The 14882-nt window shown below is 40.8% G+C and overlaps 1 protein-coding gene across 3 annotated transcripts in view; it reads left to right on the forward strand.

Annotated features, from left to right (window-relative positions):
• DDX21 (DExD-box helicase 21) overlaps positions 1 to 14882 on the forward strand; it is a 37987-nt gene that overhangs the window by 19459 nt on the left and 3646 nt on the right. For all 3 annotated transcript variants that reach the window (XM_507825.9, XM_009458595.5, XM_054659662.2), the window contains 8 exons: positions 481 to 666; positions 2439 to 2584; positions 3663 to 3812; positions 5343 to 5504; positions 6993 to 7112; positions 8118 to 8191; positions 10991 to 11150; positions 12296 to 12430. In XM_507825.9, coding sequence (XP_507825.2) covers positions 481 to 666; positions 2439 to 2584; positions 3663 to 3812; positions 5343 to 5504; positions 6993 to 7112; positions 8118 to 8191; positions 10991 to 11150; positions 12296 to 12430 — 1133 coding nt within the window. The remainder of the gene's footprint in view (positions 1 to 480; positions 667 to 2438; positions 2585 to 3662; positions 3813 to 5342; positions 5505 to 6992; positions 7113 to 8117; positions 8192 to 10990; positions 11151 to 12295; positions 12431 to 14882) is intronic.

A 14882-nucleotide genomic window follows, 5' to 3' on the forward strand; every position in this document is an offset into this window, starting at 1 on the left:
GTTCAAGCGATTCTCCTGCCTCAGCCTCCCGAGTAGCTGGGATTACAGGCGCCCGCCACTGCGCCTGGTTAATTTTTGTAGTTTTAGTAAAGATGGTGTTTCACCATGTTGGCCAGGCTGGTCTTAAACTCCTGATCTCACGATCCACCCACCTTGGCCTCCCAAAGTGCTGGGATTACAGGCGTGAGCCACCACGCCCGGCTGCATATTTCTTTTATGTCACTTTGTACACTAGACTGTCACTTCAAATATTTACTATAATTGGGTGCTTTAAATTTTGTTGATATTTTTCACTTCTAATGTTTTTCCCACTAGATTAGGAGTGCCATGAGTATCTTTATCATTATTACTTAGCATATTACTTTGTACTTGTAGGTATTTAACAAATATTTTAGAGTAACAATACAGTTAACTGTGGTACCCCACACAGATAAAAGTACTTACTAAAAACCCAGCAAATCTTGTCATTGTTTTTTATAGTTGAACGCATGAGGAATGGGATTGATATCCTGGTTGGAACACCAGGTCGTATCAAAGACCACATACAGAATGGCAAACTAGATCTCACCAAACTTAAGCATGTTGTCCTGGATGAAGTGGACCAGATGTTGGATATGGGATTTGCTGATCAAGTGGAAGAGATTTTAAGTGTGGCGTACAAGAAAGGTAATCCACAAATTCAAGAAGCTGATAAAAAAGACCAAAGGAAGGGTGGTAACTCTGTCTCCTGGGTTCAAGTGACTCTCATGCCTCAGCCACCCTAGTAACTGGGATTACAGGCACCTGCCACCACGCCTGGCTAATTTTTGTATTTTTAGTAGAGATGGGGTTTTGCCATATTGCCCAGGCTGGTCTCAAACTCCCAGCCCCAGGTGATCCGACTGCCTCACCCTCCCAAAGTGCTGGGATTAGAGGCATGAGCCACTGCGCCTGGCCTGGTGACTAAGTAGTTTTCTAAGAGATTAATAAAGCCTTGGGAAATTGGAATGGTGCTCATTTTATCTAGAAACTTGGATTAAAAAAAAAAGTCATTACTCTGGGATTAAAGCTGGTGAGGAAAAAAAAAGTCATGATTTATCATATTACCACAATGGGGAAAACTTGGAAAAGTAAAGAAAAATACCATCTTCTGTCATCTTGATGTGGTCTGCTTTTGGTGTATTCCTGATGTTTTGCATTTTATTGTATATATGTGTTGATTATACTCTGACTATACATATAAAAATTCAGCAAAAATACTGTATGAAGTGGTTGGCCATGACTTAATTCTACCATCTGCCTATTTTGATTTTTATTCAATATAAATAGTTCTGTTTAGCCACTTTTATACAGATAGCTTCTCACCTCAATATCTGGAATTGTTTTTTGTTTTTTTTTTTGAGACAGGGTCTAAATCCGTCACCCAGGCTGGAGTGCAGTGGTGGGATCTTGGCTCATTGCAGCCTCCACCTTCCAGGTTGAAGCAATCCTCCGAGTAGCTGGGACTATAGACGTGTGCCACCATGCCCAGCTAATTTTTCTGTTTTTTGTAGAGCTGGGTTTCACCATGCTGGTCTTGAACTCTTGGACTCAAGTGATCTTCCCTCCCACTTTGGCCTCCCAGAATGCTGGGATTACAGATGTGCTCTACCGCGGCCGCCCTTTTTTTATTTTTAAGATAGGCCCTCACCCTGTCACTCAGGCTATAGTACAGTGGCACCATCATAGCTCACTGCATCCCTAAACTCCTGGGCCTCAGCTTCCTGAATAGCTTAGGGCTACAGGTGTGCGCCACCATGCCTGGCTAATGTTTTTATTATTCATAGAGACAGGGTCTCACTGTGTTGCCCAGGCTTGTCTTGATTCCTGGCCTCAAGTGATCCTCCTGCCTCCACCTCTGAAAGCATTGGAATTACAGGCATGAGCCACTGTGCCTGGCCTGGAATTGGTTCTTTAGGATAGATTTCCAGAAGTGGAATTACTGAGCTTAAAAGTGTAAAAAATTCATGCTCCTCAATATACATTGTCAAATTCTCTCCAGAAGGGTTCTATCACACTTCTGTTTGGAATGTTTGAGAATGTGATGGCACTCTTAAGTAGAATTGAACAAACAAAAATAGTAGCTGGACTCAATGATTGGACAAGAATTCTAAATTCATAAAATATTGAGAATAGAAATCTTAGAATAGATTTCGTTTGTAATTCAAAAGCCTAATGGTCAGAAAGCAAAATAACTTTAAAGTACTTTCACTATTTTAAGGATCTTTTAGATAAATTACCTAGTGGTATTTCTTTGCCCATTGGGAAACCTCTGTCTTCCAGTTTTGTGTCCTCAGTGCCCGACTTGGCCTCAGGTGGTTGCTGGTGAACATTGATGGACTGTGGAAGTATTAGGTTAGGTGGAATACTATGTAGGCTTGTTTGGATTATTCATACTGACTTTTTTTTCCCCCTCAAAGATTCTGAAGACAATCCCCAAACATTGCTTTTTTCTGCAACTTGCCCTCATTGGGTATTTAATGTTGCCAAGAAATACATGAAATCTACATATGAACAGGTGGACCTGATTGGTAAAAAGACTCAGAAAACGGCAATAACTGTGGAGGTAAATTATTTACTTAGTTGCCAGAATATAAAATTGTATATATTTTTTTCTTGTCTGTTAGTATTAAGACTGGCAAATACTCTTTTTCCAGATAAATACTAAATCCATGTGAAAAGCCAAGGAAAAATATTTCTATTTGAGCTGTATATGATATCTGTGTTTTTATTTTTATTTTTTGAGATGGAGTCTCGCTCTGTCGCCAGGCTGGAGTGCAGTGGCGCAATCTCCGTTCACTGCAACCTCCACCTCCCAGGTTCAAGTGATTCTCCTGCCTCAGCCTCCCGAGTGGCTGGGACTACAGGCATGCGCTACCACGCCCAGCTAATTTTTGTATTTTTAGTAGAGACAGGGTTTCACCATGTTGGCCAGGATAGTCTCAATCTCTTGACCTCATGATCTGCCCACCTCGGCCTCCCAAAGTGCTGGATTACAGGTGTGAGCCACCACGCCCGGCCCGATATCTGTGTTTTTAAAATTTCATCATCTATGGCCTCATTTCATTTCAGAATGATTTGGAACTTAAATCTATCTGAGTTATGTAAACATAAATCACACTTAAAATTTAAACATTAGAGGGCAGCAGAGAAATCTAGTGCTTTGTGTTTAAGCTTAAAAGTGTTGAAGTTTAAAATTTCACCTTTGATTCTGATAATCTAGATGAATTAATTTCACTGAGGAACAGACCTGTATATTAATCTACTACAGATTGGGTTTTTAAGTAAATGAAAAGGCAAAACATACAGAAATTTGTTGGTTATTTGGTTTCCTGTAGAAAGCTAGGGAATGGCATTTCCTTTCCTGCATTTTCCTGGTTGTCAGAAAATAAAGAAGTTAGATGCTCTTTAGAGAAAGGGGAGAGGCATGGGGAGATGGGCAGATCATGTTGCTTTCTGCTTTACTGGCTTATTTAGGTTTTTTTCTCTCAGTGGTGGCTGCAGACAGCTCTTATCAGGCTTGAGTAGTTGTTTCCAGGAGCAAGACATTAGAACATTAGTGTTGTGCTCACTGATCATTGTGTTGTGATTTTAGTTTCCAGCAAAGCTTTACTAAATAGATGTTTTTTTTCTTCTTACATAAGCATCTGGCTATTAAGTGCCACTGGACTCAGAGGGCAGCAGTTATTGGGGATGTCATCCGAGTATATAGTGGTCATCAAGGACGCACTATCATCTTTTGTGAAACCAAGAAAGAAGCCCAGGAGCTGTCCCAGAATTCAGCTATAAAGCAGGTTGGTCCTTCCCCTTATGCCAGCAAAACTGGGGATATCAACAAATCTTCACCTTGGGCATATCTGCTCTTGGTCTGATTTTCATTCATTCAGTGAATACCAGTTTAGTTTAGTTTAGAAATGAGAGGAAGCTACTTTTTTTTTTTTTTTTTTAATTGAGGCAGAGTCTCATTCTGTTACCCAGGCTGGAGTGCAGTGGTGTGATCTGGGCTCTCTGCCTCCTGAGTTCAAGTGATTCTCCCACCTCAGTCTCCCGAGTAGCTGGGATTACAAGTGGGCACTACCATGCCTGGTTAATTTTTTTTTTCTTTTTTTTTTGAGAGGGAGTCTCGCTTCTTCGCCCAGGCTGGACTGCAATGGTGTGATCTTGGCTCACTGAAACCTCCGCTTCTTGGGTTCAAGCAGTTCTCCTGCCTCAGCCTCCCGAGTAGCTGGGATTACAGGCACATGCCAGCACACCCAGCTAATTTTTGTATTTTTAGTAGAGATGGGGTTTCACCGTGTTGGCCGGGTTGGTCTCGAACTCCTGACCTCAAGTGATCCACCTGCCTCGGCCACTCAGAATGCTGGGATTATAGGCATGAGCCACTGCGCCCAGCCTACTTTTTTTTTTTTTTTTTTTTTGGAGACAGGGTCTCACTCCCTTTGCCCAGGCTGAAGTGAAGTGCATTGGCGTGGTCTCGGATCACTGTAGCCTCAACCTCCAGGTAGCATGCACCACCATACCTGGCTTTTTTTTTCTGGATGGTGTTTTATTATTGATATAATTCATGTGCCACATATTATCATTTTAAAGTGTACAGTTTAGTGGCTTTTAGCATAATCATGAGGTTGTGCCACAGTCACTACTATCTAATTGGGAAGACTTTTTTTATCTTCAACTTTTAGGTTCAGGGGTACATGTGAGGATGTACAGGTTTGTTACATAGCTAAATGTATGCCAAGGTGGTTTGCTGCACAGATCATCCCATAACCTAGGTATTAAGCCCAGCATTTATTAGCAGGATTAGCTATTCTCCTACCCACCCCCCACTAATTTTTTTTTTTTAATTTTTTTTCTATTTTTAGTAGAGACCGAGTCTTGCCATATTGCCCAGGCTGGTCTCAAACCCCAGCCTCAAGCAGTCTGCCTGTCTGGGCCTCCCAAAGTGCATGAGCTACTGCACCTGGCCTCACTTCTTTCTAATGATCAGAGGGTACATATTAGAACTCACTTAATCTGTCATGGCATCTCATTGCACAAATGAGGAAAGGGTGGCTCAGACCTAAGGTTACACTGATAAAATAGGTTTGATCACTCTTGTCTCATTCTCAACTTCAATAAGTAAAGTTGGATACAGTTGGAATTGATAACTGAGGATTTGGAAATAATATTGAGGCTTATCCATTCAAGACACATTTTCCCCTTTGTAATGTTTTCAACAGGCATGTCACCAAAATATGAATGTCTTTTACAGGCCTAACTGATGAAGAGAAAAAGTACTTGTATTGTTGGAACTGGTGTTCTTACATCCGTTTATTTATTGGCAGGATGCTCAGTCCTTGCATGGAGACATTCCACAGAAGCAAAGGGAAATCACCCTGAAAGGTTTTAGAAATGGTAGTTTTGGAGTTTTGGTGGCAACCAATGTTGCTGCACGTGGGTTAGACATCCCTGAGGTTGATTTGGTTATACAAAGCTCTCCACCAAAGGTATGTGCTTTATGCTTAGATCTTATTTTGTTTTGTTTTGTTTTGGGTATTAAAACAAATTGGAAATTGTATTATTTACTTTCATGTCGTTAGTATATAGCTATCTTTTGAGTGCTGGGATGCTAAGGGTGATTTTGAGAATGAACCTGTTATGAGACACCCCCCTCAGAACTGACACTTGAGTAGAAGTGCAGTCAGCAGACAGGTTCAAAAGGTGACTTTGGGATATAGTGTGATTTTTGAGCCAAACCTTGAAGATGGGTGGAAGGACTGAGATGGGATAGGGGTAAGTAAGATAGATAAATGCATGAGCCTAGAGGACAGGGGAGAGAAAGGGCCTGTAATTAACCTCTGTGGTTAGAGATGCTTAGGTTTGTGAGTTATAGGAACCTCTCAAGGAGGACCCTGAATCATAGTTTACTTGATGTGGATAGTTCTTCACGTAAATAAAGGTTGTTCTAAAGGTATTCCAATCACTTCCAACATGAGGACCCCAAAATCTCACCCAAATTGGCAAATGCCCCATGGTTAAAGGCTGCTTACAACAATGGGGAAAAATAACTGAAGACTATGAATTCACCAGTTCTTAAAAAGGAAGTCCCATGAGTGTGTGGTATAAACATTGTTTCACGAGCCTTTAGACTTTTTGATATGGTAGCCACTAGCTGTGTTGAGCACTTGAAATGTAGGTGATCTGAATTGATCTGTGTACTGCAAGTGTAAAATACATACTGCATAACTTTTTATTATGCGGTCTGGATTTTGAAGACTTATGAAAAAATACAAAATATTGCATTGGTACCCTGGTTTGTATAGATAGTATATTGAAATGATAAGACTTGGATATTCTGACAGGCGTGGTGGCTCATGTCTGTAATCCCAGCACCTTGGGCGGCTGAGGCAAACGAATCACTTAAGGTCAGGAGTTCGAGACCAGCCTGGCATGGTGAAACTCTGTGAAACCCTGTCTATACTAAAAATACAAAAATTAGCCAGGCCTGGTGTCAGGTGCCTGTTGTCCCAGCTACTTGGGAGGCTGAGACAGCAAAATCACTTGAACCCGGGAGGTGGAGGTTGCAGTGAGCTGAGATCATGCCACTGCACTCCAGCCTGAGTGACAGAGTGAGACTCTGTCTCAAAAGAAAAAAAAAAGACTAGATATATTGAGTTAAAATACATTAAGCTTCTTAAAGAAATCTTTTCAGTCTGTCTACTGGAAGATTGAAAATTGGAATTACATATATGCCTCTAATGGACAAGCACTATTTAGACAATGCTCTTTGTAAATTTGCCTGCAGGACAGGGACCATTGTTCTAGAAGCTTTAAAAATTGCCAGAGGTCTTTAAATTGAAGTGCTAAGGGACCTTCTCCCTCATGTCCCCAGGTTTATAACCACAACTGCTAGTGTTCACTGACCTGCATAGGCTACTCAGGTGTTTGTCTCTCTTTTTTTGGTTTAGTGTTACTCATGTATTTTACTTCAATAGGATGTAGAGTCCTACATTCATCGATCCGGGAGGACAGGCAGAGCTGGAAGGACAGGGGTGTGCATCTGCTTTTATCAGCACAAGGAAGAATATCAGTTAGTACAAGTGGAGCAAAAAGCGGTAAAACTATTCTTACCTTTCATTAAGCAAATGTTGAGTTCTAAAGTCAGTCTTTGGTTTCTTCAATTTTTATCCACTTTAAAATATTTTTATTTCTAGTGTGTGGCAATGACTGGAAGCTTATTGTTAGGTACATATGTTGTCCTGTGATAAAAGGCCCATTCTGAAGTAACTTTGCATTTGAAAACAGTGATTTTGTTTTCATATGTTTGAAAGGCAGTTTTCAGACAATGATAAATATGAACCAGAGATAATTAAGATTGAGGGGCTGTAGGAATTGCTTGAAAATCAAATGAATGAGGGTATGTCAAAAGGATAAAGGGGAGAAGAGACTAATTTTTCCTCCAGGAGAATTGGAATAGTGTATGTAGATTCTTGCCCCTTCAGGAGCTTCACTCGTCTCCTTCCTCTTGAGTGGACTGCACTTAGGGACTTGCTTTCAAAGAATAGAGTAAGGTGGGGAGTGAGGACTTTACCGAGGAGAGATGAACAAACACTACCTGGGCCAGTTGATCGTGGGTCACATCATTAGTGATAGGCACATAGCCATGTGCCCCTGATAAGAGGTGGTAAGGCGAGCATTCACTTCGGGTATTCCTCCCCCAAATATGTAACCCTGAGCATGAGGAAAACACAAGACAACCTCAAACTGAGGGACATTCTACAAAACTGTTGACCAGCACTCCTTAAAACTGTCAAAGTCATGAAAAACAAGGAAAGAAGGAAAGACAGACATGGAATAAAGTCTGGGGTTTGGTTAATAGTTTAGCAATGTTGGTTTCTTAGTTGAAACAAATATACATTAACAGTGTAAGATGTTAATAATAGCAGAAACCTGGAGCTCTCTGTACTGTCTTTGTAGCTTTTCTGTAAGTCTAAAATTAAAAGTTCATTTTTTAATGTAATACATACATTTGGCCTATATTAAAAAATTAGGGGACTGCTTATCTTATTGGAAACAATTGATGGCCACTGTACATTAAACTGTGGTTCATTTTCCTGTAGGGAATTAAGTTCAAACGAATAGGTGTTCCTTCTGCAACAGAAATAATAAAAGCTTCCAGCAAAGATGCCATCAGGTATGTTCCCTACCACTGCTATGGTCTGTTTTAGTGTTGGTTCAAATACTGCATGTCTTTGTACAGTAATAAGATTTGACTTAAAAAAAATTTTTTTTTTAAATTTTTGAGACAGGGTCTCACTATGTTGCCCAGGCTGGTCTCAACTCCTGGTCTCAAGCAGTCCTCCCAGCTCAGCCTCCCAAAGTGCTAAGATTACAGGTGTGAGCCAGCATGCACAGCCTATTCTTTTTAACTGATAACCTGTTTATCAAAAAAAAAACCAGACCGTGCTGAAGTAGAATTTCACAAAGTGGATACCCTCGTTTCTACTCATTCCTGTCCTATCCTGTTTACCAGAGGAAACCACTATTAAAATAGTTTGCTTTGTCTAGGATATTTTAAGGGATAATATCTTAGGTATAGTATAGGTGCTTCTCACCCACTGGCTGATTAGACCACAGATTACATTCCAAATCTACATTAATCCAGTTCCTTGCCTGGTAGGATGAAAGTTGATTGCTTCGTTAATAGTAAATGTCTAGATGGTGAGGATTGAGTTAATTAACAGTTTGTCAAATGGAGGTGCTGCTGGCATTGGAGGCAAGAGAATTATTTTTTATGGGATTGTCCTGCAAATGGAAGGATATTTAGCTGTTTAGGATCCGTGGCTGATTCCCCTGTGCCACATACTCAGGGTAAGTAGGGTTGGCATTATAAAAACCAGAAACCATTTTCCAGATGCCTCCTGATGGTGACCTATGTTCTCTGTTAAAGAACCACTGAGTTTGGGCATCATTTTTATAGTAGTTTCCACAATTACTGTAAATGCTTATTTAAAAAACAGACACAGGGAGTCCTTGATCAAAGGAAATCCTGGATGTCAATCAGCATATTAATAGTTCAGGAAAGTTTTGTTAATGAAAGAGTTTTGGGCCAGGCATGGTGGCTCATGCCTGTAATCCCAGCACTTTGGGAGGCTGGGGTAGGCAGATTGCCTGGGCAACACGGTGAAACTCCATCTCTATAAAAAATACAAAAATTAGGCCGGGTGCGGTGGCTCACACCTGTAATCTCAGCACTTTGGGAGGCCAAGGCGGGTGGATTACCTGAGGTCAGGAGTTCAAGACCAGCTGGCTAACATGGAAAAAAACCATTTCTACTAAAAATACAAAAAAATAGCCAGGCGTGGTTGTGCGCGCCTATAATCCCAGGTACTTGGGAGGCTGAGGCAGGAGAATCACTTGAACCCGAGAGGTGGAGGTTGCAGTGGGCCGAGATCACACCATTGCACCCCAGCTAGGGCAACAAGAGCAAAACTCTTGTCTCAAAAAAAAAAAAACAAAAACAAAAATACAAAAATTAGATGTGGTGGCAAGTGCCTGTAGTCCCAGCTACTCTGGAGGCTGAGATGGGAGGATTGCATGAGCCCAGGAGGTTGAGGCTGCAGTGAGCTGTGGTTGTGCTAATGTACTCCACCCTGGGTGGCAGAGTGAGACTATCTCAAAAAAAAAGAAAGAGGGAAGGAAGGAAGAAAGAAGACAGGGAAGGGAGGAAAGGAAGGATGAGTGTATTTTTTTTTTTTTTTTTTTTTTTTTGAGACAGAGTCTCGCTCTGTTGCCCAGGCTGGAGCGGAGTGGTGCGATCTCATCTCACTGCAAGCTCTGCCTCCCTGGTTCACGCCATTCTCCTGCCTCAGCCTTCCGAGTAGCTGGGACTACAGGCACCTGCCACCACGCCCAGCTAATTTTTTGTATTTTTAGTAGAGACGGGGTTTCACCGTGTTAGCCAGGATGGTCTCGATCTCCTGACCTCATGATCCGCCCGCCTTGGCCTCCCAAAGTGCTGGGATTATAGGCGTGAGCCACCACACCCAGCCTGGAAGAGTGTATTTTAACTGCATTTTTCAAATTTATTTTAGCATGCCATGTTTTTTTTAAGTGTCCTACAGACAGGGTTCCCTTGGGTGCCAGTTAAGGAGAGTTGGGGTTAGATGGCCAAGAAGGGGAATGGGACAAAGATGCTGGTGGTATACAACAAACAGCCTCCAGCGTGCCAGCCCTGACACGGCTGCATGTCACTTTCTCCCCTTTTACTGGATGATCTTTTTCAACTTTGAATGGGACATTTATTATTGCCAAGATAATAGTGACCCCCTTAAGAATGTACAAATAGTCCCATAAAGGTCCTTATCATTTTTTAAACTGACTTTGGAGGTCTTTTTCTTATTTCTTTTATTTTCTTTTTTTTTTAAAGAGACGGAGTTTCTTAAAATGATTGTGTGTGGCACAGTCATAGCTCACTGCAATCCTCCCACCTCAGCCTCCCAAGTAGCTGGGACTACAGGCATGTGCCACCACACCCAGCTTTTTTTTTAAACTTCAGAATGGAAATAGGTTTTTTCTGATCCTAAAAGTAACACATGCTTCTTGTATAAAAACTCTTGACATTATTAATCATCACATCTAATGGTAGTATGACATTTTATTATGTCTGTTTTGTGGCTTATATAAGCAGCCCAAATGATGCACATTTTAAAATTGTTTGTACTTTTTGTGTATTATAAGTAACACCGTGGTGAACTTCTTGTTTTATTATTTCCTTAGGATAAAATGGTGGGGTAGGTGATAAATTAGAATTACATACAGTCAAAGGAATGGATTTATTACTATAGAAATATGATTATTATATACTGCATCAAAAATAAATATGTTACACATGTGAAAGATTTGGAAAGTTACTCATTTATCTTGAGATGTCTTAGAAATGAAATGTGTCAACTTCTAGTATCCTTTCTCCTAACACACTCTCAAACAACAGGCTTTTGGATTCCGTGCCTCCCACTGCCATTAGTCACTTCAAACAATCAGCTGAGAAGCTGATAGAGGAGAAGGGAGCTGTGGAAGCTCTGGCAGCAGCACTGGCCCATATTTCAGGTGCCACGTCCGTAGACCAGCGCTCCTTGATCAACTCAAATGTGGTAAGGTTCTGCAGCACATTCCTGACACTTCATAATTTGGGGTATGAGCAGGATATGAAAGGGTTTCATTTAAGCTTCCCAGTTGTTTTCATTTTCTCATGAAGTTAGTAAAGTATTAATTGTATTTTACAATTTCTGGCCAGACACAGTGGCTCATGCCTGTAATCCCAGCCCTTTGGGAGGCACAGGCTTGAGCCTACAAGTTTGAGATCAGCCTGGGCAACCTAGTGATACTCTGTCTCTACAAAAAAAAAAAAAAAAAAAAAAAAATTAGCTGGGCGTGGTGACATGCTGTGGTCCCAGCTACCTGGGAGGCTGGGATGGGAGGAGGGAGGATTACCTGAGCTCAGGAGGTTGAGGCTGCAGAGATCCATGATGGTGCCACTGCACTCCAGCCTGGGTGACAGAGTGAGACTCTGTCTCAGAAAAGAAAAGAACCAATAATTCCCATGTTTAAACACACACACACATACATGCAAATCCATAGAGGCAGAAAATATGAGTGGTCCTGACTGGCTGTGTGGAGGGAGGAATGGCAGTGGCTAGTAATGGATGCAGGATTCTTTTGGGTGGATTATGCCATGTTCTGAAATTTTAGATAGTGCTGAATGGTTGCAGATCTTACAAATATACTAAAACAAACAAAAAAACCACTGGATTATATACTTTCAAATGGTGAATTTTGTGGTATGTGATTTTTAATTGTTTTAATCCTAAAGTAGCCCAAACATATATATGCGCATAAATGCATATAATACATTTAGCCAGCATACCTAGAAACTTTAGAAGGTGTATGCTTTTCTTTTCCTGTAAATTCAAATTTTTATTGAGATAATTGTAGATTTACATGTAGCTGTAAGAAATAATACAGAGAGATCCTTTGTATACTCTGCTCAGCTTCCCTAAATGGCAATATTTTGGAAAACTATAATACCACAACCAAGATATTGACATTGGTACAATCAACCAGTCTTACTCAGAGTTCCCCAAGTAAAACGAGGGACTGTTTGTACTAATTGTTTGTGTGAGATGTATGTTTTTAGGAATAACTTTTCAAGAAATATTTTAGAATCACAAAAGCAGGTATTTATCAATTAGGTTTATTTTCAGCACTTTAATTTTATTCTCCTTTCTTGTGTTGTAAGGGTTTTGTGACCATGATCTTGCAGTGCTCAATTGAAATGCCAAATATTAGTTATGCTTGGAAAGAACTTAAAGAGCAGCTGGGCGAGGAGATTGATTCCAAAGTGAAGGGAATGGTTTTTCTCAAAGGAAAGCTGGTAAGGCTGGAGTCTCTGTTGTAACCTTGATGGGGCTTTATGTGGGCAGGAAAACAGTGTGGTGTGGGTTCTTCCTGTTCTGTGGGGATGCTGCATTTCTTCACTCTCTCATCTTCCCTGGGTAATCTCATCTGTGATCCTCAGATGCCACTCTGCCACTGACAACTACTGTACCTCTATCTCCAGCCTGAACCGTTCTCACAATGCCAGACTTGATCCAGCTGCTTCCCTGACATCTCTACCTAAATAGCTTATTTAAAGTAACTTTTTCAGAATCTTTTTTTTTCTTAGCAATCCTATTCTAGCACTGGACTTATTCAGAATCTTGAATTCAAATTAAAGATGAAAAAATTTGCCTCCCAAACCTGGTGTTCTTTCTTCTGAGGCCTTCTCTTTGTTTATGCCATAGACTATCACAAGGATTCTCAAACATTTTGGTTTCACAATCCCTTTAGCAAATGTTAGGGACCCCCAAAAGCTTTTGTTTACATGGGTTATATCTATTGATACTTACTGTATTAGAAATTAAAACTGGAACTCTAAAACACAATATCATGTTCCATTAGTCATCAGAGCAATGATTTTATCACGTCATATATGTCTAGGAAACTCCACTGTACCCTTGAGGGAATGAGTGTGGAAAGGGCAACATTATTATGAAAATAATTTTGACTTGGCGAAGCCCCTAAAAGATCTCAGGTTTCCAGGTTTCCATTGGCCTAGTGAACTAATCGGATTTATCTTCAACTTATTGCATGTCTAGCCATGTTGTTATCTCCTTAAGCAACTCCACAAAACTTGTGGGATAAAGTCTCAACCCTTTCATAGGAGGATAAGATCCTTCATGTCCTGGCCTCTGCTAACCTTACAGCTTAATTTCTACCTCATTGCTACCAACACCATTTACTCCAGCAGTGCCCAGTACACCATGCTTTATCTCATCCTCAGTGCATGCTGAAACTACTATTTATAGTAATCTTTCGGCTGGGCGCCGTGGCTCATGCCTGTAATCTCAGCACTTTGGGAGGCTGAGGTGGACGGATCACCTGAGGTCGGGAGTTTGAGACCAGCCTGACCAACATGGAGAAAACCTGTCTGTACTAAAAATACAAAATTAGCCGAGGATAATGGCGCATGCCTGTAATCCCAGCTACTCAGGAGGCTGAGGCAGGAGAATCACTTGAACCCGGGTGGCGGAGGTTGCGGTGAGCCGAGATCGCGCCATTGCACTCCAGCTTGGGCAACAAGAGTGAAACTCCGTCTTAAAAAAAAAATTTTATATATATATAAATCTTTTCCTCCAAAGTAGCTTTTATGACTTTGCTTAGCCTTAAATCTTACCAGGCAATGTTAGGGGCGTCTTTATCTGTACTTCAGAGTCTTTAGGACACATATTTATGCAGGTAAACTTTTACCTTGCTGTGTTTGCTAATGGAGAGCCTCAAGAACACTCAAAGGCAAAAAGTGTTTTCTAATTACCTCTATACCCAGTGAATGCCTGGGATTATACTCTACTTCGTAAATATGTAAGCGAAGATTCCCATGAATGGCAAAATCCACCAGTAGGTGATGATACCTATGTTATGATTGGGTAAATTTTGGGGTGAAAGGGGTGTTCCTTATAAAATATTGCAGTTGAAGACAGCAGGGAGAGGAGTGCCTGTATTAGTTAACACATAGTTTGACTATATTTTTAGACGATTTCCTTGATTGGAGAGGATGGCACTTAATATTAAAGATGGTGTCCTGGCTAGGTGCCATGGCTCACACCTGTAATCTCAGTATTTTGGGAAGCTGAGCTGGGAAGATAATTCTTGAGACCAGCCTGGGTAATGTAGTGAGACCCTGTCTCTACCAAAAAAAAAAAAAAAAAAAAAGCCAGATGTAGTGGCATGCACCTGTAGGAATTCAAAGTTACAGTGAGTTGTTAATTGCACCACTGCACTCCAGCCTAGGCAGTAGAGCAAGACCCTATCTTAAGAGGGGAAAAAAAAAGATGGTGTCCTGTATTATTTTTTTCATACTCTTACAGAAGGCTGAATTAAGAAAAACCAGAAAATCAACAATAGAATATCACTTGTTTTTCTGCTTTTAATTAGGTCATTCTGAATAGCTGGCATTGCTTTTCTGATGGAAGGCAGTATATAGTTTAGACTATAGGTTTTAGAGCCATACAGACTAGATTTTAAATACTTGCGCCATTTAATAGCTGTGGGGCCTTAGACAAGTCAGCTAACCTTTCCAAGCCTGTTTGCTCAGCAATAAAATGTAGCTAATAGCCACTAGGGGGTTAGCACAGTGTAATAGCTAAGACTCTGTCTATAGTTAGAAAGTTCTAAATCATTTGGGGTTCTTTTTTTCAATGTTCCTTGTCTTTCTGCAGTGTACTTTTGGCAGCTATAATGTATTAGCTTTGGTCTAAAGTTCATCTAAAATTATACCTGGTGGTTTT

This window comes from Pan troglodytes, chromosome 8 (genome assembly GCF_028858775.2).
Source record: "Pan troglodytes isolate AG18354 chromosome 8, NHGRI_mPanTro3-v2.0_pri, whole genome shotgun sequence".
NCBI lineage: Eukaryota > Metazoa > Chordata > Mammalia > Primates > Hominidae > Pan > Pan troglodytes.